Here is a 26,230-nt window from a genome sequence, read left to right on the forward strand (position 1 = left end):
TGTTGGCATCCCACTCAAAGTTTCCCTGCCTAGTATATAAGAATAGTTAGAAAACTGTAGGCTTCAGTATCAACACTTCCTATTTTTATCAACAGGCCCTCTAATGTCAGTACAATGTCTTTAACAGTATCAGCTATAGCATTAGCTATATCAGTCCCCTTTACAGCTTTTAGATTATGTCAGCACAATGTCTTTAACAGTATCAGCTATAGCATTAGCTATATCAGTCCCCTTTACAGCTTTAAGAGTACCAGCTATAGCATTAGCTATATCAGTCCCCTTTACAGCTTTTAGATTATGTCAGCACAATGTCTTTAACAGTATCAGCTATAGCATTAGCTATATCAATCCCCATTACAGCTTTAACAGTATCAGCTATAGCATTAGCTATATCAATCCCCATTACAGCTTTAACAGTATCAGCTATAGCATTAGCTATATCAGTCCCCTTTACAGCTTTAACAGTATCAGCTATAACATTAGCTATATCAGTCCCCTTTACAGCTTTAACAGTATCAGCTATAGCATTAGCTATATCAGTCCCCTTTACAGCTTTAACAGTATCAGCTATAACATTAGCTATATCAGTCCCCTTTACAGCTTTAACAGTATCAGCTATAGCATTAGCTATATCAGTCCCCTTTACAGCTTTAACAGTATCAGCTATAGCATTAGCTATATCAGTCCCCATTACAGCTTTAACAGTATCAGCTATAGCATTAGCTATATCAGTCCCCTTTACAGCTTTAACAGTATCAGCTATAGCATTAGCTATATCAGTCCCCTTTACAGCTTTAACAGTACCAGCTATAGCATTAGCTATATCAGTCCCCATTACAGCTTTAACAGTATCAGCTATAGCATTAGCTATATCAGTCCCCTTTACAGCTTTAACAGTATCAGCTATAACATTAGCTATATCAGTCCCCATTGCAGCTTTAACAGTATCAGCTATAGCATTAGCTATATCAATCCCCATTACAGCTTTAACAGTACCAGCTATAGCATTAGCTATATCAGTCCCCATTACAGCTTTAACAGTATCAGCTATAGCATTAGCTTTATTAGTCCCCTTTACAGCTTTAACAGTATCAGCTATAGCATTAGCTATATCAGTCCCCATTACAGCTTTAACAGTATCAGCTATAGCATTAGCTATATCAGTCCCCTTTACAGCTTTTAGATTACAACTTAAACAACATAGCAAATTTACCTACCGTAAGGTACTAGCCATTTAATTTTGTTTGTGGGGAGGCTTTGATTTTCTTTTTAGATAAAATATTTTCTTTTCATTTATCACAAATTAATTAATATTTTTCCAGATAATATCATGGATATAATATGGTGTTACTTTGCTATAAATCAGAACAAGATATTTTTCCAGTTATTGACTGACGAAAATTAAACAAATAAAATGTGTGCATATCACGGTACATTCATGCACAGTGCTGCATGCCATAGAACAAAATCAGCTGTAACATATGTGTTACTTAAAGAGCTCACTATGCAAATAGGGTCAAAGGTCAAGCTCAAGCTTCACTCTCTATATACTGTCTGTGGCCTTTAAACATAAGAATGATTGATCCTGGGTGTTAAAGCCAACAAGATAAAACTGTATTTTTTATTCCCTTTATTCATATCTTAAGATACTCAAAAAAACAATCTTTTATATCTTAGAATGTTTAAAAACCAATTTTTCTGCCATGAATCTATATACCATTAGGGCATGGGGTGATCTGTGATATGATCTGCCTGCCACCTCTATGGTGCTTCAGTGATCGATATCTAGATTACTGATTATCCACCATGGTGTTATTGCCTGGAATGTGCCAAGAATAAAATAAAATATGAAATTAATTAATGGAGTAAGAGAGATCCGAGCAAAGATACATGAAAAAAGGACAACATGAGCCCCTGTATGTAAAATATAACCATTTAATCAATTATATAGACAAAATGAAATTGAACATGAAATCTGAATGATACATTTTCTCTCAAAAATAGAATTACAAAATTTATGCAAAATAGTTAGATGTTCTGTCATACTGATAAAACAAATTTCATCATAGAATGGAGTGAGTAATCAAACTCAAGTTGCTGGGATGTCTGCATATCCTGGTAGCTTCTGGTTCTTTCCAAATTACTGTTGGTGATAGGTCAGCACTGCCATATTTCTTTTCCATCTCTCTCTCTCTCTCTGCCCAGCTTCTTGAGGTCTTCAACTGCAACTTAGTTAATGTCTTTTCCCACTTTGGGGTGCACAAGTATGGAGCTATGTTTTACTTCAAATAAATAAAATGCAACCTAAATATTTGTCTCTGATTTTTCTCTTTCTGGCATTGAACAATATTCCCACTCTTGTTATGTCAGATATTGTCTTATCATAACTCAACACACTAAGGCTATGGTCAGTTCCCAACCTGATACTGCAATCCTATTAACTTCAAATCCAATGTCACTCTAGCAGCTATCTGCATTCCTAACTGGGATCATGACATAACTCGACTAGTTTGGTAACTATTATGTCCCACTAACGGCTGTAAATTACAAGCTGAACTATGTCATTTGACACAAGCTGATTCTCTTGGTTAAGAGAATTCATAACTGGATTACACAAATGAATTAATTGAACTTCATGTCCCAACTACATTACTTGCTAACTAGCAATTCATTGATATAAACATAGTACAATCAATTATTAGCATATGTGATAAGTATCCTTTAAGACAGATAAATTAATTCTCACAATTCCTGTCAGAGTATGAAATTCCTACAATACATGATTTCTGTTACACATGAACCAATAAATCTTAACACATTCATACAAATGAAATACTGTATGACATTTTTACAATACATGAATCATATAACAGGTGAGGCAAGAATGCATGGTTGACTTTTCAATTCAAGGAAAGCTGAGATATGAATTTAAAATAAGTAAATTCAACAAATATTTACAAACTTACATCAATGAACATATTGTATGTGATTGAGACAATACCTTTGTGCCTTTCTGACACTTGCTCTTTCTGTGCAGCTGAATCTCTCTTTGGTGTCCCAGAACATCTTCCAGAATCCTGTCAACTGGATAAATTAATGAGAAAAGTACTTTCCAGATAAAAACTTGGACTGCAGAATTTTGCAAAGGAAATCACTTAAATGCTTGAATTTTGTCTAGGACCCACCTCTTGTTTAGCTTAGCCAATCAGGATTAACTTTCTCTAACCGCCAAATTTTAATGCTCTCATTGAAGTCAGATTAATTCTCTCTAGTATGCCTTTACTAATTATTAATCTGGAATATATCACTTTATGACACCTATTTCAAATGGCTCAAAATGTCTAAAATTTTGTCTCTGGCTTGTCTCTACTTTGTCATTTTCTCCACTTGACCTTATAATAACATATCTGACAGACAATTATCCTTGCGGGTCCTAATTAAAATCTAATCCTGCCCCTAAATAAGAAATGTTAATAATCACAAGCTGCCAAGTTATGTGAGACTAGTCCATAAGTCAGTCTTAATGGTTACATGTCATGCTAACCATGACAGAATGTACTATGAAAATATCTACAACATTTTGCACCATTACATACACATGTACAGGTATGACAAATGATTATACTATAAGCTTACTGATGCAGTGACAAAATAATAAATTGGAGGCAGGGAATCAAATTAACAGAAATAAGAAAATTGATATGATAATAAACCACATTTGTGAAATTTAACATAAAAAATATTCAAAAATGATATAAAACATTGATTCACCTTATTATTAAGTGCACTGAAAAATGTGTCATATTTGGTTCTGGATCTGCTGCTGCTTTAGTGGTAATATTAACCTTCCATGATTTACTGACTTTCCCTCAAACAAATTATTTATACAAGTCATTTTTTTTCTTTCAAACAACTATATTATAGAATTTCAACCATCAACGGTATTTTATTCTGAGCTACTATTTAACAAAATTATTAATTTACATCAAGCAGGCTTACTAACTTAAAACTATGTAACATTTAATTGATTTCAAGTAAAGCAAGCGGGTGAAATTTCATTAGAGCAAGTACCCCGATACATTTTAGCGGATGACATTTTATTTGAGTAGGTCCCCAAATAAGTCTTAGAGGGTGAATTTTTATCTGATCAGGTCACCAAATAAGTCTCAGAGGGCGATACTTTATTTAATCAGGTCCCCAAATAAGTCTCAGAGGGTGACACATTTATTTAATCAGATCCCAAAATAAGTCTTAGAGGATGATAATAAAATTGTGTTGTTCTTGCTAGATTATTTTCTTCCTTATATGGGCCAAAAACTTCATACTGTACGTATTTGCTTATAAGTCGAATCAAACTGCAAACAACAAAGATCCTGTTCTGCCATAGCATAAAGCGATTCCAGATTAGGGTCTATGTTGTTTGCTCTAATAATTACAACAAAACAACTGCACTGATCCAGATCTGCTAGCATGATGTTACAGCAGATCAGGGCAGGGGCAGTTTTCAGTTGGATTTAACTTATAAGCAAGTATAGATGGTGTTCATTTCTAAAGGTATTAGGTACTAACACTCCACAATATAGTTTAAAAAAGCAAACCACATAGTGTGTGGGACTGATATTATGTCTATCGCATTGAACTTGGGTATAGGCTGGAAGAGGATGTCACTCTTTCTGAAAATGATAATTTAGTTGGAAATGCACATCTAATACTAGACCTTTGCACTGTGCACACTTAAAACTAACTTTTCACTATTACATATCACTGCCATCAAACCTATGTCTGTGTGGCTTCCACTCTAAAGCTTGGCGAATGTGGGTACATGAGTGTGTGTGTGTGTGTGTGATTAGGATTTTTAGTGTAGCTTTAAAAAAAAATCAGTCATATTGCTATGATGTCTGCAGTGTGGCAGTTTATAGTGATGTGTACCACTGGGGCATCATGCCGCAGACACGCAGCATGTGTCCCACCCAGTCACATTATCCTGACACCAGGCCGACCAGTCCAAACACAAACCTCTTAATGCTGAGCGCCTAGTGAGGCAGCTGTTAGTACCATTTTTGTAAGTCTTTGGTATGACTCAGCCAGGGATCGAACCCATGACCTCCAGCTTCTGAGGCGGACGCTCTAACCACTAGGCCACCAGAGCGGTTGGTACATGAGAGAGCTTGCCAATAGCTTCCCATGGGTTGGTGGTTCTTTCTTCAACAGTTATACTAGCCACCATGTACAGCCTATTGTGTGCTGAAAAATGACATTAAAACCCAAAACAACAACTAAATGGTATATGGCACACATGCCTGAAAGCACCATGATGGAAGAAAATCCACCAACTTCTACACATTAAAATGCAGTCATAATCTTCATGAATGCAAACCGTGTAAGGAAAATATTTTCATGACATACACTTCCATGGGTTATTTCACCCATTTATTTTTACACACACTTACCCTCCAACTGAAAATCTGTAAAACTTTGGATTTTTAAGCCCATTACAGATCAATACCAGTCAAGCTCATTACAGATCAATACCAATCAAACTCATTTCATATCAATACCAATGAAGCCAATTACATATCTATACCAATCAAGACCATTACAGATCAATACCAATCTAGCCCATTACAGATCAATACCAATCAAGCCCATTGCAGATCAATACCAACCAAGCCCAGTACAGGTTAATACAAAACAAAACTGGAATAACAGCAATAAAAGCCAACCAAGCAAGACTTAAATATGTAAGCAAGTTGAAGGGACAGGTGCTATATGATGATAACTTAAAAGAAATTCTGTGAATTCAAGACAATATCATTTCTTTTTAACAGCTGAGTGCTGAAACCATCTCTGACACTTTTTTTAAATACCAGTAATAAGGTTTTCAAATTAGCCACTTTGGCAGCCATACTGGATCAGAAACATTTTTATTTTGGACAAACCTGTCATTATTGGAAGTCATTTGTTAACAACTGCATGTGTATATGGCCATTCATTCAGGTGAAGCAGCAATAGCAAGATTTTTGTGATGGCCACCAATGTGCCATATTGAATGTTAGGTTGGCATCATTTTTATGTAGGACCAACTAGACACCATAGAAAGTCGAATGGTGAAAAACCATGTTGATAATACTTTCCAGTTAGGACAATAAGGAATAAGAAGACATTCAAGATGGCTGCCAGGTGGTCATACTGGATGCGAGATTTATAACATTTTTATTTATGACCAACCAGATATCAAAGAAAAGTCTTCTGGTGATAAAACTTTCTGTTTTAGAAGATCTGCAAGATACACAGTAGCACTGGTGGGTAACCATACTGGATGTCAGATTGGCACCATTTTTATTGAAGATCAGTTATCCATCACAATTCTTTCTGGTGAAAACCTAATGTCAACATGACCATCCATTCGGGAAGAGTAGCAATAAAAATATTTTTTGAGGTCAAAGTGACACCATTTTCATTTGGGAACCTACTAGACATAATAACAAGTCTTCCATCGATAATCTCATGTCATTATGACTTTAAATTCAGGTGTTGCATTAACATGATTTTCAAGATGACTGTCATGGATGCTGTATCAGATGCCAGACTGGCACCCTTTTCATTTAGGACCATCTTTTAACAAGGTCAAGATGGCTGCCATAGTGGCCATGTCAGATGTCTGACTGGGAGCATTTTCATTTAGGACCAGTAGCAAGCAGATATTTATCCTTTGGCATAGCAATAAATTAATAAAGCTACACAGTCTTGGAAATACTGGTGATCTGGAGTAATCATAGCATTAAATTAATAAAGCTACACATTCTTGGAAATACTGGCGATCTGGAGTAATCATAACAATGAATTAATAAAGCTACAGTCTTGGAAATACTGGTGATCTGGAGTAATCAAAACAATAAATTAATAAAGCTACACAGTCTTGGAAATACTGGTGATCTGGAGTAATCAAAACAATAAATTAATAAAGCTACACAGTCTTGGAAATACTGGTGATCTGGAGTAATCAAAACAATAAATTAATAAAGCTACACAGTCTTGGAAATACTGGTGATCTGGAGTAATCATAACAATAAATTAATAAAGCTACACAGTCTTGGAAATACTGGTGATCTGGAGTAATCATAACAATAAATTAATAAAGCTACACAGTCTTGGAAATACTGGTGATCTGGAGTAATCATAACAATAAATTAATAAAGCTACACAGTCTTGGAAATACTGGTGATCTGGAGTAATCATAACAATAAATTAATAAAGCTATACAATCTTGCAAATACTGGTGATCTGGAGTAATCATAACAATAAATTAATAAAGCTATACAATCTTGCAAATACTGGTGATCTGGAATAATCATAACAATGATAACAATGCCTAACCAGATGAAAATCATCAAGTTTTCACATTCTCTGCCTCTTAACTTCTCCCACATGTAACTCACAGACATGTGATAGCTCGCTGAGAAGGAAAATTATGATACAAAGATTACTCTAAGATTTCATTGTAGGCACAATGCATGAAGAAATCAAAGGCAACTGCAATTCTCAAGTTACAATTCCTGTTGATTATTACATGTTTATCTGAGGAGACATTTATTAGAGTATAATATTTTCATGGTTTTGAGCCAGTTTAGTACCGAGCTTTGCATGTTAGCAAAACCTTAAGGAGTATAGTGGAGACGTGTGTTGAGTATAATGAGGACTGGGATGAGTAACTCTTGCAATTCATGCATTCCAGGATTTCCTTTTCCTTAGCCCAGATATTCAATTTCTAAGCTGCACCATTTTCATTTAGGTCCAACTAGACATTATAATAAGTCATCTGGTGAAAACTCAATTTCAGAATGACCACCAATTCAGAATAGGCAGCAGGAACAAGATATTCAATAAGGCAGCTGTGATGGCATTAATGGACGTCCAAGTGGCATCATTTACATTTAAGAGCAACAAGATGTCATAAAAAGTCTTCCGGTGACAACCCCCATGTCAGTATGACTTTACATTTAAAAGGAGTAAAAAAAATTTCAACATGGCTGCTGTGGCCTTATTGGATAACAGTTCAACATTATTTTCAGTGTGGATGAAAAAGACATCAATAGAAGTCTTTTAGTGATAACACCATGTTGATACATACCATACATTCAGGGGGAATAGTGATAACAAGATTTCCAAGATGGCTGCTGCAGCATTTGTATTGGATGTCTGAGCATTTTCTTTAGGACCAACTAGACCGTGGGATACATTTGTGTGTCAAGTTTCATGGCAATCATCCAACTAGACCATGGGATAAATTTGTGTGTAAAGTTTCGTGGCAATCATCCAGATAGTTTTAAAAAAAGCTCGATAACAAATTTTCTGCTAATGGATGGATGGGTGATGCATATGGGATGACAGGCCAACGTTTTGGTCTATGATGAACATAGATAAAAAAATCAATAGAAAAGTGGACCATAACTTGGAGTATTTTTTAAATACAAAATTACCTATTACAAGTGAGAACAACCATACTAATACACATACAAAGTTAGTCCAAGCTAGACAGCCACCTTAATTATTGTGACCTTGAATTTAAACTCTCAAACCAAGCAGGTACAAAGTTTTACTGCACAAAATTGATGTTCCTTTTGGCCTGCTATAGACAGACATGACACCTTTGTTAATAATGAAGGAAATACAGAGGTGTAACATATCCATTCCTCTAGATTCCAAAATATATTGCAATCATTTATAACTGTTTAGTGCTATAACTGTTTAGTGCTATAAATACTTGAAACCAATGGCAGTATATCTATGTAAAAAAAACCCATAAAAAACCCCCAGAACTGAAACGAGTCATCTTTATTTTTCAAAATAAACCAGAAAAACAATATAATGTAAGTGTTCTTTATTTGAAAGCAAGGATGTAACACACCCTAGTTTTATTCAGTCCATCACCAGCTGGATCTAAATGTACTGGGTACATTGGTACACAAATTTTAAATAAAAAGAGTGATATTCTGGAACAATAATAATTTTTCAATTGCAAAGAAATTGTTCCAACAGAAAAGTAATTATTTTTTAACATCTTAAAATCTGGATAAATGTTGATAATACTCAGGATAAATGAAAGTAATAATCACTCAAACAAAAGTAGGTCACCATAACCAATATTTCAGATTCTAATAATTTGCCTGAGGTGTCACAATAATTATCTCAGTTTTATAGACACTACTGCCTTAGATGCATAATCTGCAGTAGTGTAAAATAAGGCAAAATTATATCACCATGACTTATTTTTTAATGCTCTAGAAAACTGAATTGACTTTTGCAGTAGATGCAACATAAAGACCATTAAAACATTAATAATAATAATAATAATACTAATACTTTATTTAAAAGGATGATAATTAGTTTTGTACACAAAACAATATATGCTGTCCAGTCCAGCCAAACCAACTTTGGTGGGTTTTCTTTCCATATAGACTGCAAGTGGAAATGACATTTAATATGATTCACACATGTTGATTCATCAATAATTTTTAATGAGTTCAGTAAGATGAGTGAATTTTAGTCTCCCCATTAATGTTCAGGCATGCAGGCATATGAATCAACATGAAATTAACTTGTCGAACCTAAACAATCTGTCTAATGATATTATATATATATATATATATACACACACACCTGGATACTGATGATGACATGTGAATCAGAGTGGAAAAGGTTCAGAATAGACACTGAGTCAATACCTAATTGTAGCTTTTTACCATATATATCCATTGAGTGTTGATCTTATCTGTGCCTTGCCTAACCAGTTACAATTACTGGTAATTCAAGTACCTTGAGCCATTTAGAGCAATTACAGTTTATAAGACTATATTCATGTAATTAACTTTTCTCTTGTCCTAAAAATCAAAAGTAGAGGCAAGTATGTAGCACCTTCTGTCAGAATTTGCACCATGGCAATAATAAAAACAATAACAACAACAACAATAATTATCTAAAACATATTGAATATAAGTACATGCAATACAAATACTAATTTAAAACCTGAAACTTACTTAAAACTGTCTATGAAAATTTAGTTAATTCTACTGTATAGTCATTACACTCATATGGTGTTTGTGCTTCAGTTTTAGTTTTGGATCAGGTTATCACACTAAATGGGTAAAGCTGGTTAAGCTTTAGTTTTGGATCAGGTTATTACACTAAATGGGTAAAGCTGGTTCAGTTTTAGTTTTGGATCAGGTTATTACACTAAATGGGTAAAGCTGGTTCAGTTTTAGTTTTGGATCAGGTTATTACACTAAATGGGCAAAGCTGGTTTAAGCATCAGTAAAATAAGTCATGCCAAGACTGAAACATATTAACTGCAAGACAATTCAGGTCACTATCAATCTAAAAAAAAAAAAAAAGTTTTTATTTATTTCGGTTTGTTTTTGTTAATTTTAACGATACTTTTAACATATTTATTGGCTGTAACATGCCAACGAAATGAGATCTAATAAAGAAGCCTACTTGGGCTGGCCTGTGTTAGAACAGACAACAATAGATGCCCTGTTTACATATATCACCTGTGCATTGATATCATTAATGAAGTACAGCTTTTCATGCTATGAATTAAAGGTGAGGTTTAAAGATCAGATTAATCAGACTGATTAGGTAGTAGAGTGTCTGCATCACTTACTGCATGATTATTCATGATCCACTGTATAGGATTTTTTTCAACAAGAAAATTAAACACAAATTCACGGGTATATTTGTTTCTGCAACTGACAATATACTGGAGACAATCAAGAATAATATGCAATTGCCTGGTAAGTGGTTCAGCAAGCAATGATGACTGAGTTACTTGGTCTGCTTTTATTGTGTTTTTGCTTAGCAATCAAAAGTCAAATTAGGCCTGTGGGGAAAAAAATGTAGTGAAAAGAAAATGACCAGTATTCCAAAGTTTGGGGTACTAGATTGCATTGCAAGCACTAATGTAATTTAAGTTAATAATTCAATTAAAGCAAGTCAATTAGCCCCGTGGAGTTAAAGAAAAGCTAAATGGTATAAAGCCAGCAGGAAGACTTTTGTATGATAAATTAAGCCATAAAGCACATTATATAGTTAATGTATCCTCAAGAGATTGGATCCTCCTGAAAAATGACTGTCTGTACTCACATATCAGTCCAGTCTAACTGCAAACAACAAAGATCCTGATTAGCTGTCGCATAATGTCCTGCAGATTAGGGTCAGTCTGGTTTGTTCTGCTAATTAATCCGTAACAAACAGTAACAGCCCCAGATCTGCTGGTACATTATGCAATGGTAGATCTGGGTCTGTAGAGTTTGCAGTTGGACTCATAAGTGAGTATATACAATTACAATCCACATGGGGGCATGATTATTTCCATATTTTCCCCTGACTGATGTTTGCAAATTCCCTATGCAGATAGTGTAGGATCATACAAATATATGCTTCAGTTTAATTTGAAGCAATCAAATTCATAACGACGATACCTGTCATAATGTGCAATGACTCAAGGACCATCAGTCTGTGTCAGTATTTCAAATGATCATTAAATATCAATTCAATGATTAACAAGCATATGATATATAAGATGCATGTATCATTTGTTTTGGTGTTTTTTTTTAAAAGCCTGAATCAAACACATTTTTAAACAAGTTTAAATTCAACCCAGAGGAAACAAAAATTGTGGACTTTGGCTCAAAACTTGGACAATAAATAACTTAACTGAATATATAAATTATCTGAATCTTTTAATATCAGTTTGCATTTTGGTGTGGGTGGTGGGTGGTCGGCTTAATGCTACTTTTAACATATTGGCTATAAACAGGAGATATATGCCTTTCTCAAGGACAATCTAAGACAGCTGATTTTAGCTGGCCTGGGTGGGTACTGAACCTATGAACCTTGGATTAGGAATCTGATGGTTTACAAATTAAGCTAGAAATATTATTTGTAAACATTGTCCAGCCAGAAATATTATTTGTAAACATTGTCCAGCTACTATGTTGGGATCAATTCTAAATCTGAAAATTGAGGGGGAAAATCCTCCACTCTGCTTAAAAGGGGGGAGGGGTCAGCAAGATTCTGAATATAGGAAGTACTGAATATGAATATAGAAACAGTGGTAGGCCTTGAATATATGATGCATGATTTTGTAAAGTCATTTCATTTTTCAACGCAATTTTTGAGAAATTAGCATTAACCCAACAACTGTGTATCCCAGAACAGAATCTGCAAAGTGATATGTTACAATAATTAATGAATCTTTCGATTCCAAATTAGGATTACAATAAGTACTAATAATTTTTTAAAACTTTAAATACAAAGTTCCTTTTCAATAACTGTTGTAATATATGAGCCTGCATACAAAAAGTACACACATTAAAAATATCAGCACTATTTTTCAGTCATCATTGTGTTGGTTTGCTCATGGTAAAGAACAGAACACTTGTATCTGCAGTTATTTTAATGATTACCTGTATAGACAGACCACCTGACATTTTGTTCTACTTAGGTGACAATTTTTGTTTTGTCCATACGACTGAATTTTTGTACTAGTGTGACAAAATACTGATATGAAACAGTCAACTTCAAGCAGTCAACAGTTGAACAAGTTCTGAATGATGTAGCCATTATACCTAGCAGGTGTTCAAATTTGATTAAGTATGAAGGATTGCTTATATTCACATATGGTAGTTTTTAACATATAACCTTGGAAAAGGTTGCTCATCCTTGGATGATCTAACTCAGTTTTCTAGCTGGTTATTGTATTTCCTCATTCCAAACATTTTACACTTTTTAAATATATTTATTTCTAAATGGACACGCAGTGGGCCAGTACAGATGGTGGAGGAAGAATCCAGGAAACCCCTAGGATGAACCATTGACCCACTGGAAGTTTTCTCACATACTTTCATGGTGCCCAGCCCTAAGACTTGAACCCATGGGGACAGGTTAAATGTAAGTGATGAGCAATGGCAAGCACCTTAGTTATTTGGTTTGCTTACTTGTGATTAAATGTGAGCAAAGTCTTCAGAACAAGCAAAGTACAAATCAATTTGCTATGACTTGTGACAGACCTTGTGTTTATGAACTATTTCTGAAAGCCTGCAAAATAAGTTCATACATGTCTTTTATATGTATACACAGCTGAATAAAAATTGTGAGAGATATGGAATCAAAAATAGGACAAATAAAAATGCTCTTTTCAAACTGTAAGAGTTGCATCTAGATAGTGATACAGAATATCTATTCTCCAAGGTAGGCAATGGTTGAGTCAATGATATATCTATTCTCCAGGGTAGGCAATGGTTGGGTCAAAGAGGCTAACTATTCTCAAGGGTAGGCAATGGTTGGGTCAAAGAGGCTAACTATTCTCAAGGGTAGTCAGTGTTTGGGTCAGTAATATAACATTTTTATTCTCCAGTGCTGGCAAATGGTTGGATCATGATATAGTATGTCTATTCTCCAGTGTAGGTGATGGTTGGGTCATTGATATAGCATGTCTATTCTCCAGTGTAGGTGATGGTTGGGTCATTGATATAGCATGTATATTCTCCAGTGTAGGTGATGGTTGGGTCATTGATATAGCATGTCTATTCTCCAGTGTAGGTGATGGTTGGGTCATTGATATAGCATGTATATTCTCCAGTGTAGGTGATGGTTGGGTCATTGATATAGCATGTCTATTCTCCAGTGTAGGTGATGGTTGGGTCATTGATATAGCATGTATATTCTCCAGTGTAGGTGATGGTTGGGTCATTGATATAGCATGTCTATTCTCCAGTGTAGGTGATGGTTGGGTCATTGATATAGCATATCTATTCTACAATGTATGTGATGGTTGGGTCAAAGGGGCCAATTATTCTCCAGTGCAGGCATTGCTTGGGTTAATGATATAATATGTCTATTCTCCAGTGCAGGCATTGCTTGGGTTGATTATATAGCATGTCTATTCTCTAGTGTAGGTGATGGTTGGGTCAAAGAGACCAATTATTCTCCAGTGTAGGCAATGGTTGGGTTAATGATATAATATGTCTATTCTCCAGTGCAGGCATTGCTTGGGTCAGTTATATAGCATGTCTATTCTCCAGTGTAGGTGATGGTGGGGTCAGTGATATAGCATATCTATTCTACAATATATGTGATGGTTGGGTCAAATGGGCCAATTATTCTTCAGTGCAGCCATTGGTTGGGTCAATGATATAGCATGTCTATTCTAAGGGGGCCCCGAGTGGCCGAGTGGTCTAAAGCACTCTCTGTTACGGATCACTACCATCTTACCTGTCTGCATGGGTTTGAGTCTCGGATTCGGCTAATGTGGGTATGTGAGAAAGCTTGCCAGTAGCTTCTTGTGGGTTGGTGGTTCTTTCCAGGGTTTTCCCAGGTTCTTCCTCCACTATTAATGCTGGCTGCCATGCATTGCCTATCGTGTGCTGAAAAATGGCGTTAAACCCAACAACAGCAACAGCAGCAGTCTATTCTAAGGTGTAGGCAATGGTTGTGTCTATAATATAGAATGTATATTTTCATTTGTCGGCAACGGCTGGGTCACAAAGACCAAATCTGCTCACCATTGCAAATGAATTAACAGCTGATTCAAAAGAACTTCTCAGATCTTGTTGGTCAACAGATGTCCTATTGAGTTTGACCTATACATGGTACATAAGACCATTTCCGTTGGTGAAACTGCCCATCATAGATAAAATATATGCTGTCCAAACATAGTCTCAATAAGGTGCACTTACGATCAACAGGGAAATCACATCTAAATTTCAGAGTATTGTCTGCCTTTACTTTTTCTCTGATTACACATGTAGCATTATCCACTGGAAAACTGGTGAAAAGTGCTGATACATCATAAAGAGACCAGTTTTCTACATGGTGGTACATCTAAGAACCCAATATTTTGGGCAAAGTGTATGTTGTTGATGATATTGTGTTCCATTTTGCCCCCTTAAGACCCTATGACAGAAGTTAGATATTTGGCCAAAGCATACAGTACACTTCCTGAACTTGATACTGTGGATTGGAGTGGTATTATAAATCACATGATCAAGAGTAGTCACTGATGAACTGACTATGTGATATTGCTGAAAAATTTGAACTCTAAGATATCTAGGATACCTGTATGCTCTGAGTAAGGAAAAATTCTAATAATCATGCATTATCTAGAGCAAAGTAGCAACCTTTCCAATACTGTCAAATTTTACAGACTTATTGAATTTAAATAAAGAGAAGAAAACTTAAGAATTTTAGCTAAATCCAATTAATAACTTTCTGGAGTTTTCAGAGCTCCAAATTAGTATAAGGATATATTTTTTCACTTTCTGGCTTATGTTTTTGGTACCTCTCAAGTTTTTACTCCAACATTTTTGAATAAATAATGTAACTTGTTAAATCAGACAAAATCTTGTAGCACTTGTATGGACCTTTCCACTGCAGTTTTAAAGGGCATCACTTATCTGCATCACATGATATTCTACCATTATAGAACAGATACTGTCCAATGCACTGTACCCTGGAAGCCTTTTTCATACACATTTACAGTACAGATATTACTCAATGTTCTGTATCCTGGAAGCCTTTTTCATACACATTTACAGTACCTGACTTGTTGGCACAAGTGTTTAAATTTACATTGCATCGCTGTGAAACAATATTTGGTGAACTGGTTCCAAAAGAAGAAAAACCATGCCAATGAATCATGTGTGCATGTACATGTGTGTGTGTGTGAATTCCAAAATGCAGACATGAGTGAGAATACGTCCAGCAAAAAATCATTTAATTTAATATTATTTGGAACTAATTTTAAAATATGCACATTTTAAATGAAATCACAGAAAGAAATTTGTTGCTGGATAATGGAAAATTGATTGAAGAAAAGATGTTTCAATAGCAAAGATCTATAACCCAGTAGAATTCCTGGGTGAATACTATCTTAAAATTTAGGTTTAGCCACTATATACATCTCCAGCTGGAATTTGTATCATGGTTATTTGCAGATGGAATTTTTTGTATGCTGCCTTGTTCTCTATGGCAGTTTTGCTTTATTCCTTTTTTCAAGCATGATGTAGACATATATTCTAAGATTTGGATGATGACAACTGATTTTTAAAAGCACAGTGAGAATGGCCATCAGATTCACTGGCTGTCCCTGTCAAACAGATTAACTGGCTGTCCCTGTCAAATTACAAGTCAAAACCTACTTCTGTATGCAGTGGTCTGCTCAGTGAACATGAAGAAGTTTGGATTTTGCCTAAGTAAAAAAAAGTTGAAACAAACATTTTATGAGTTACTTGGAGAATATATTATGATTATTTATGGCTATCACTTTTGTTTGTTCCATTAGAAGTTGATACTGAGCAAAGTGTTTCTATGGCATCACAGCCTTGACTGAACTACATTGTATTTCTAATGCAGTGACTCTATGCAGCACTCTGTGAGAATCATTCCTTGACTTTCATTAAAAAGGAAGTGGAAGCTTTTTCTAAGGTTTGAATATACTAATATCCATTTACAACTATGCAATAAATCAGACAGAGGACTTGCAACTGAGGAGGATTTCCTGTAGCCCTTTGAAGACTGGTGACTTTTTAAAACTCAAATTCGTTCAGTTTAGGGGGATCTGCTGAAATCATGTGTATGTATTTTAAGTGAATGACTCACATTTCATTTATAAGTGCAGTAAGTTAAAGACCTGCATTTCACTTCTATCACTAATTAGTTAACAAATTTACAAGTCAATAACAGTTCACTAAGATGTGAAATATACATTTTTTTATAAATGTAACATCTAATATGCACATAAATTCCTAATATTTAAAAGTAACCTATAAGTGAATAATCACTTGTGGTTAACTTATAGTGCCTTTATATCTTCATATGAGATTAACTGAGGTTGATTGATTGCACAGGTAACATATTAACTAACTGTCTCTTTCATTTTGTCCTTAAATGTGGGTAGAAAAAGCAGCTTGTGGTTACTTCTGAGTGTGTCCAAACACATCTATTCCTGAGTCATTTTTGTATAGATGCTTGCATAGGTGTATAAAAAAGATGTTGTTTTTAACTGGATATTTGATGTATGCCTGTGCAGTGAAAATTGGACTTTCTTCACTTGTTTTGTGTGTGTGTGTGATCTGGAATTTTAACGATGCTTTTAAAAAAAATCAGTCATATCACTACAATGTCTGCAGTGTGACAGTTTATAGTGATGTCTAGCACTGTGGCATCATGCCGCAGACATGTAGCATGATGTCCCACCCAGTCACATGATCCTGACACCATGCTGATCAGTCCAAACACTAACCTCTTAATGCTGAGCACCAAGCGAGGCAGTTCTTAGTACCATTTTTGTAAGTCTTGGGTATGACTTGGCTGGGGATCGAACAAACGACAATCTTCTGCATCCGAGGTGGATGCTCTAACCACTAGGCCACCGGAGCGGTCCACTTGTTTTGAAGCATTGGACCCATGATTTTTGTCTCTAGGCTCCATTCACTATGAAAGCCAATAGCAGCTGACAGAATACAACATCAAAGTAACATGAATTTGTACATGTACACATTTTGTACATGACAGATCTACACATCAAAGCAAGAGATCTGTAAATGTACACATTTTGCTCAAACTATACATGGCAGATCCACATATTAAAAAGAGAAATCTGTACATGTACACATTTTGTATGTGACAGATCTACATATCAAAGCAAGAGAAATCTGTACATGTACACATTTTGTATGTGATGGATCTACATATTAAAGCAAGAAAATTCTGTACATGTACACATTTTGCTCCAATGTGTATGTGACAGCTCTACATATTAAAGTTATTTCTATCCATCAAATAGTTTCTTCTTTTTCATTTCAGCCATTATTACTTGACTTGAAGGGGCCCCGAATGGCCAAGTGGTCTGAAGCGCTTACCGTACCATATCACTGCCATCTCACCTCTGTTTGCGTGGGTTCGAGTCCAAGGCTCGGCTAGCATGGGTATGTGGGAAAGCCTGCCAGTAGCTTCTCGTGGGTCGGTGGTTCTTCCCTGGGTTTTCCAGGGTTCTTCCTCCACCAGTTATACTGGCCGCCATGTATAGCCTATCTTGTGCTGAAAAATGGCGTTAAACCCTAGAACAACAACAACAACAACAACTTGATTTGCTACAGACAAATAACAGACACTCTTCAAAAAATGAAAATACATGTTCATAAGTATGTAGAGGTTGTTAAGCCAGAGAGAATATCTTTGAGCAAGTAGTCGAATATTGCAAATTTTATTTTGATATAACTGGGATGTAGGTTTTCTACTGCTTTATTGCTAACATAGACCAGTGTAATTTTGGTTCAGACGAACAAATAAATAAGCTGAGAAGTCCTTATCAGAAAGGTAAATTGTTCTAATGTATTACTGTGCAAGGAATGTCAATAATTGGTTTCATTTGTAAGAAGGATTTGTACATGTATTCATTGAGCAAAATGTGTAGATGTAAAAAAAAATATCTTAATTTAATTTGTAGATCTGTCACGTACACATTGGGGCAAAATGTGTATGTGTAAAAACATTCTTAATTTAATATGTTGAGCTGTCATGTACACATTAGAGCAAAATGTGTACATGTACAGATTTCTCTCGCTTTAATATGTAGAGCCATCACATACGAAATGAGTATATGTACAGATTTCTCTTGCTTTAATATGTAGAGCCTTCACATACGAAATGAGTACATGTACAGATTTCTCTTGCTTTAATATGTAGAGCCTTCACATACGAAATGAGTACATGTACAGATTTCTCTTGCTTTAATATGTAGAGCCTTCACATACGAAATGAGTACATGTACAGATTTCTCTCACTTTAATATGTAGAGCCATCACATACGAAATGAGTACATGTACAGATTTCTCTTGCTTTAATATGTAGAGCCTTCACATATGAAATGAGTACATGTACAGATTCATGTTACTTTAATGTTGTATTCTGTTGTCCACTTTTGCAAAGGTTCATCTGTCCATGTGCAGTTCAGATGAGTCTAGTTTAGATCTGAAGCCAAAGTCTCAAATCTGGACCGAAAGTCTAGTTCTGAAATGTACGGCCTTAAAAAAAACACCGGGTCCCTAAAATTGTTATTTTAATGCAAGCCGAAAACCTACATTATATGGTATCACTGTAGAACTACATCTTCTTCCTTTTCTGTGATAAAATGTTGCTTTGAATGATGTTGATGTTACAGAGCTGGGAATCAGGGTACAACTTCATGCTGTTTAAACATGGGGCAATGAGCTAGACTGGTCACTTTAAGCAGGTTATAAGCACACTTGTCACATGTAAAGATGACAATTAAATGTGGGTATGAGCAGTCTCACAATAAAAAATGGATGATGAGATGAATTAAATGCATCTACCAAATATTTTAGCATAAAATGTGGTGTACAGTATTGTAATTAGAAAAGTGGTGCTGCCATTTTTCCTGGATTATGAATCTGACCACAGAATGACCAGTTGACCATTTTCACGATCCAGTTCTTAAGCTTTTTCAGTCACAATGAAACTCTTTATGTAGCAACTAAAAGGGCCGATGTATATGGTTAATGGCACATCAGTACAATCATGGCTACATATTACTATGTTTAGTTATTTCCAGGCACAGGACAAAGCCCCCCAAAAAGAGGTAATCCTTGAAAATACCAAATCCTTCTCAGCTGGAATATTATGATGGGAGGCATCACTATGTCATATGGTTGCCTCTGTCAATGGTCTCTAAGGCCAAGCAGAAAGATGCATCAGGCATATATCCCCATACAGGGAGTCATACAGATACAATACAAGGCTGTAAACATGTACATAACACCAACTTTATTACAAGCTCAAGAAAGAATGTTTTCTCATACAAGATATGTCTAGCTGGTTCAGAAATAAACCATTTTAGCACTTCTCTGGTGTTATTGCAGATGCCTCTTGGTTGACTTAATGTTTATAATTGGAGGAAAGACTGGAACCCATTATGGATAATTTTGAATCACATCTGCTGCAAATCAAAATCATGCTAAAGTTTCTAATGTTTCTAACAGTAACCTGTGCCACCAAGACCCTGATCTGACAAATATGTTGTACAGCAATTAGTCTGGTTCCACTCAACTCACAGCCAATATTCAGAGCTCATGGTACTGAAATAATCTGATTTTAGGTTCACTTTAGGAACTTCTGGAGTTCAATTAAAATTTCAGTTTCCAAAATTCCAACGTCATGCACCTAAAAATAGGCTGCAGTCACTTGTCATCGGACCTTTTACATCCTTGTGGTTGCAGCATCCTATAGTGGAATGTCAAAGCATCAAGAAAATTCCAGAAATGGGAACCTCATCTTAATCTCTGTGACATGAAAATAACATGTGACATTTCTATAGTTGTAAGTGCAGATTATTTCAGTGAAATGACAGTAACAATAATGCCTATGATGTACTTTAGTAGTTGTATGGTCAAAACTAGGTCAATGTAACCTGAAAATCATGTATGACCTGCAGTTTCAAAAGTGGGTGGCACAGATCTGCTCATTTAAATACAAAGTGAACATTCTGATTCAAAATATAGAATATAAAATGCAAAATTGGGATGTTTATAAAATGTTACTTCATATGCCATACTTTATCAGCTGTTCTATTACTGAATTTCAATCCATGTGAACATTAATTTTCTAGTCTGTTTATGTCTCTGGGTGTGTACAAATTCCCCCCTCACAGTGTTAAAGGTGAAAGAGTTGCAGATAAGAAAACCCAGAAGTGGGCAGTTCATCCTGATATGAGTGATATGGTATGTGACACTTCTTTAGCAGTTTGCAGGTTCAGGAACCAGAGTGAAAGCAAACTTGGGTGCTCCAATCATACATGAGAAAAATATTAAATTCTAAACTGATGGGTGCATTTTGTTTAGTTTTTAACACTATCAAAAAGGTAGATCCCAGTGAGCTGAAAATAATACATAGGCTGGACTCAAAAGCTGGTTACACAGACCTTTCCACTTGTTCAGAATACCATACTTAAATAGTATATGAAATGCAGTCACCAATTATCATTATTGTATGTACTTGCTTGTAAGACAAGACTAATTGCAAATTGCACAGAAGCAGATCTGGTTATGTGCAGTTTGTTGGGAGTAATCAGTATAACAAACCAAATAGACCTTGACCTGCAGGCACATTATGATACGGCAGTTCTGGATCTTTGCTTTTTGCATCTTGACTTCGACTTATAAGTGAGTACATATGGTATATCATGTGCTTCACCATCTGTTACATTATACAAAAATGAACATTGTGTCTTTGAGGATGTACCAAATTTCCCTCTCCTAGAGTGCAGGTTAAAGTAGCAGATAAGAAACTACCAGATGTGGACAGTTTATCCTGGTATGAGTGACAAGGTTTGTGACAATTCTTCAGTAGTGAGTGGGGTCAATCATGGGGGAGAAAGTTAACTGGGTGCTCAAATTTCACATTTAATTTCAAGACCAATTTGAAAGATTTCCCCAGGACAGATTAAACCAGGTTTATCAAAACACCCTTAGCACTTCATCTCTAGTCTACTGTCACAATCCTATCAGCTGTGAATGAAAACAAGCCAACTACTGTATGTATTTGCTTACAAGTCAGACCCAACTAAAAACCGCATAGACCTAGATCTGTCATTAAATAATGCTCATGCAGATCTGGATATATGCAGTTTACTGCGAGTAATCAGAAGAACAAACCACACAGTACCTGATCTGCTTTCATAGTATGCAATGGCAGATCAGGGTCTGTGTTGTTTTCAATTAGACCAGACTTGTATGTGAGTACAATGGTAGATAAATTGGCTTACTTGTTATTTATGTATAAATGTTGTACTGAGACAAGACTTCTTGGTCAACTTCTGAAAATGCCAATTTTGCCTGTGTAACCAGATATACCCACTGCTCTCCAGTCAATTAAGATAGCCAGCCACTGAAAACCATCAAAAGAAGGTGGCTATGAGAAAGGGACAAAAAGTCTGAAACAGGATGTTGTTGTTGTTGTTGTGGGGTTTAACGCCATTTTTCAGCACATGATAGGCTATACATGGCGGCCAGTATTAATGGTGGAGGAAGAACCCGGGAAAACCCCAGAAAGAACCACCGACCCACGAGAAGCGACTGGCAAGCTTTCTCACATACCCACATTGGCTGAATCCAAGAATCGAACCACCGCAGACAGAGGTGAGATGGCAGTGATCCATAACAAAGAGCACTTTAGACCACTTGGCCACACGGGGCCCCCTGAAACAGGATGGAAGACAACCTCTGTATTAGGATGCCTAAAATAGCAAGGAAAACTTTGGCTCATATTTATTATATGTTGCTGAGAAATTTACGAAACTAATGTTCCTCGACAATCATTTTGAGACAACTACAAATGTACTCAAAGGACACCGATGTTATTGCCAACAGAAACATCCTGAAAGTGGGTGTAACATTTGGGGGAAAAATATCAGATTGTGCAACTAAATCAAATGCACATCACATTTTCTGTCAAAATTCCAGTTCATCCATGAATAGAGGGTCAGACTAGTTCTTTATATGACAGAAAGACAGAAGGTCAGAGGGCAAATCAATGGATTGTGGCCAACTTTTTACAGTGTTAGAACATAATGTTAAAATAAAGATTACATAATAATAAGATATTTTCAACATCCTCTAACTGCATGTAATTTTATAATAAAAAACCCAACCATATATTGATTTTTATATGGCTCAGACTATAATGATTTGTATTGTGTACAAATTCTTCCTATTGGTAATTTAAGCCTAACTGGTAATTTGACCTTGACTAGTTATTTAACTAATAATTATTTAACTGCAATACTGCTTCTTTCATTGGAATATATGCACACATGATCCTTTTCATTTTTGCACAAAGCAAGGAGAAACAGAGCTGCCTGGTTACATTACTTATTAAAATAAAACTTACATAGTCTGCAAATCACAATGACAATTGAGATCACAGGAGTTTTCAAAATGGCAAATTACATACAGGTAGGTTATCAGCATTGTAACTTATTCCAGGTGCTTGTATTTCATTGCAACTGATAGTAGAAGGACTTCAGATCTCCTGAGACCTGAAGGGTCCAAAGGGTGCCCATAGTAGAAGGACTTCAGATCTCCTGAGACCTGAAGGGTCCAAAGGGTGCCCATAGTAGAAGGACTTCAGATCTCCTGAGACCTGAAGGGTCCAAAGGGTGCCCGTAGTAGAAGGACTTCAGATCTCCTGAGACCTGAAGGGTCCAATGGGTGCCCACTTATGGAACCTAGGAATACTGAACATTCCTTTGCACACAAGCAAATATGATAATGTTAAGAAAGTGATGGACCACCCGAAAACTGGACTGTCCATTGTAAAGCCAGACAAATGACCATCCCAAGGGTTGAACATGGTTTGATGTCCTTTTGATATCAAATAAGATACAAGCACAAATATCAAGTTTACAATATTGATTATGTGTTAAATATGTGCTGTAAATAAATATTTCATAATATAACTACAAGTTTTATGTTGTTGTTCTTTTATTACTATTTCATACATCTACTCCCTCCACATGATTATTCTTCTATGACATCATTGTTGTGGGACGAGGGCTAGAAGTAGTATTGATCATGACTTGTGTGATAATAAAATCTCTCGTATCCCAAATAATCACAGTAGAATGTCTCCTGGCAATGTTCACCCTCAGAAAACATTAGAATTTAAGTTTGTTATTGTGTCTGCTCACATCTAATTATAGCACAAGATAAGGCAAAAGAAAAAGAAATCAGAAAATGACTATGCACTACTATAGACTTGTGCTTACTTTTTACAGTTCAATTATTGCTCTAATGAGATATACACACAGATATCTGCAAACGAAATTAAACATATGTTGGGGTAACATATTCTTAATAATTCATGCAAGCAAACGAATTTCAAACTGATGAAAAAATAAAAACAATTTTAGCATGTTAGTAAGATTTCCTCTTATATCTGAGTCATGACATTGCATAAAATTTATTAAACATCTGTCATTTTAAACAGCTGTACATCTGTCAACTTTACCAGAGAAAGATTTGATTTGCTGATTACAGCACAGCAACACATATAGGTCATTTAGTGCTGAAGCAGTTGGAGCAAATGGCCTTGCTCAAGGACACACCATGGTAGCTTGTACAGGCTGATCCAATGGCAGGATTCAAACATGCAACCTTTTGGTCATAAGTCATTGATTCCTACCTGCTTAAGTACAGCACATCAAATTTTATGTTTTTAATCCTGCAGACTGTACCTAGCAAATTTGCTCCTCATTTTCAGACATTCTTATATATATATATATATATATATATATATATATATATATATATATATATATATATATATATATATATATATATATATATATATATATATATATATACACACACACATACATACATATATATACACATACATACATACATATATATACACACACACATACATACATACATACATATACATCCTTTTTTGCAATCAAATGACTGCCAGATGTGGTAGCAAAATAAATTAAAATATTGGTAGGCCTTTTTGATCTAGGATTGTAGAAATAATACTTGTATCAGCTGTGATAGTAAAAATTTTTTAAAATCTTCAACCAAAACATCTGCTAAGCAGAAAACCGTCCAACAGCTTGAATATAGGTATATAATACAGGTAACATCTTGGTTTTAGAGCACCTCCAAATGACAGGTAACAGGAGGGTTACCTGTTTAAACCTTATAATACAGAAAATTTGACAAATTTATGAAAGGCAACAGGTGACATGCTTTCATACAAGGGGCTCTGAATTTGGCGGTATCATTATCATTAGAAGTCACCCAGAGAAGGCAACAGCTTGAAGTGGTCCTCCCTGTAAGCAGTGATGAATAATTTCATTGCCCTCATTTAAACTTAGCTATTAGCTTTGATTCAAAGACATTCACTTTTCTTTTTGAGATTTATATAAATACATGCATTAAGATGTATAAAAAGATATCCTGATTTTTTCTTTCAGATGAAGGACACTTTAAATATTACCACCCCCCATGAGAAGATTCTCAAAACATTTAAGTAGTATTATAGGAAAGATTATAATCAAAAGATTATGAGTCAAGTTTGATTTTCTTTCTTTTTTTGTTTTGTTTTATCAGCACTTCCAACACATCACTGGCTACACTAGGCTGAGGAAATAAGAGCTAAGATATTTTTTTACACATGAACACAATAAGGCAGCCAACCTGGACTGGTACCAAACTTTACCAACAGTGCTAAAGTGGTTCCTGATAGGAGGCATGATAAAAAATACGGATATTTTCATTTCTGCGAAACTTGTTAATTTATAATATGAATGTATATTAAAGTGAGTCAAGTGATTAAAGGCAACACCTTGAAGTGTTCCTCACCGTAAGTAACTGCTGAAAATTGCACTGCTCTAACTTCAGGCTTGCCGTTAGCTTTGACTAGAACTAACATAATAGGATATGTTAAAAAATTACGTTTCAGAATTTGTGACAGAAGGCACTGTACTACAAATGATAAACTGCAAAGTCATTTAAAATTTATACTGAAAAAGTAACCAATTTACTTTAAAAGCTATTAATAATTTTTCCTTTGGATATTTAACTAATATCATGACAAAAATGTACTTATTAAAATTTCTTCCAACTTCAATGGCAAGGTTTAGCAATTTCCAATTTTAGCCAAGCAAAAGTTTATATAAATATTTTCATAAATTTTATTGAAAGAAAAACATATATGAAGAAAAAGAGATAAACAGTTTTATTTCCATTTAAATATGTATAATTTATTTTTTATCAAATATTATGAATTTATAAATTAATGAAAATTATAAATAATCTTTGACTTCAAATTTTTTAAATATGTCTGCCAGTATCTCAACAGTAAAACAAACATTCATTTCTTTAAACCGTATCTATTACAGAATAATGTTAAATTATGTCCCTTTCAACAATTATCATACAAAGTTTTCAATATTGTTATAATTTATAAAAAGGAAAAATAAAATAAAAATTAATTAGAAAATAATATTTGAAATGATGTATAATACAATGGCAGATAAATAAATAACAAACGATAATTTTAAAATGTAATATATATTTAAAATTGTTATAATACCTTTTTTATATATACTTAAGTGCAAAATATAAAGACTGACAAACTAATGTTCGTA

General features: G+C 35.0%; 1 protein-coding gene across 10 annotated transcripts in view; it reads right to left on the reverse strand.

Annotated features, from left to right (window-relative positions):
* Window positions 1-26,230, reverse strand: part of LOC149806412 (uncharacterized) — a 229,104-nt gene that overhangs the window by 115,723 nt on the left and 87,151 nt on the right. For 9 of the 10 annotated variants that reach the window (XR_016420179.1, XR_016420177.1, XR_016420180.1 and 6 more), the window contains exon 4: window positions 3,002-3,077. Coding sequence is in view for 2 of the 10 variants with exons in the window: in XM_089952976.1 (XP_089809102.1) it covers window positions 3,002-3,077 (76 nt within the window). In the remaining 8 variants the exon portion in view is untranslated. Of the gene's footprint in view, window positions 1-3,001; window positions 3,085-26,230 lie in introns of all 10 variants that reach the window. The other variant, XR_016420183.1, reaches the window with a different exon arrangement.

Source organism: Sinohyriopsis cumingii, chromosome 1 (assembly GCF_028554795.1).
Source record: "Sinohyriopsis cumingii isolate HCF-2022 chromosome 1, ASM2855479v2, whole genome shotgun sequence".
In the NCBI taxonomy this organism is placed as follows: domain Eukaryota; kingdom Metazoa; phylum Mollusca; class Bivalvia; order Unionida; family Unionidae; genus Sinohyriopsis; species Sinohyriopsis cumingii.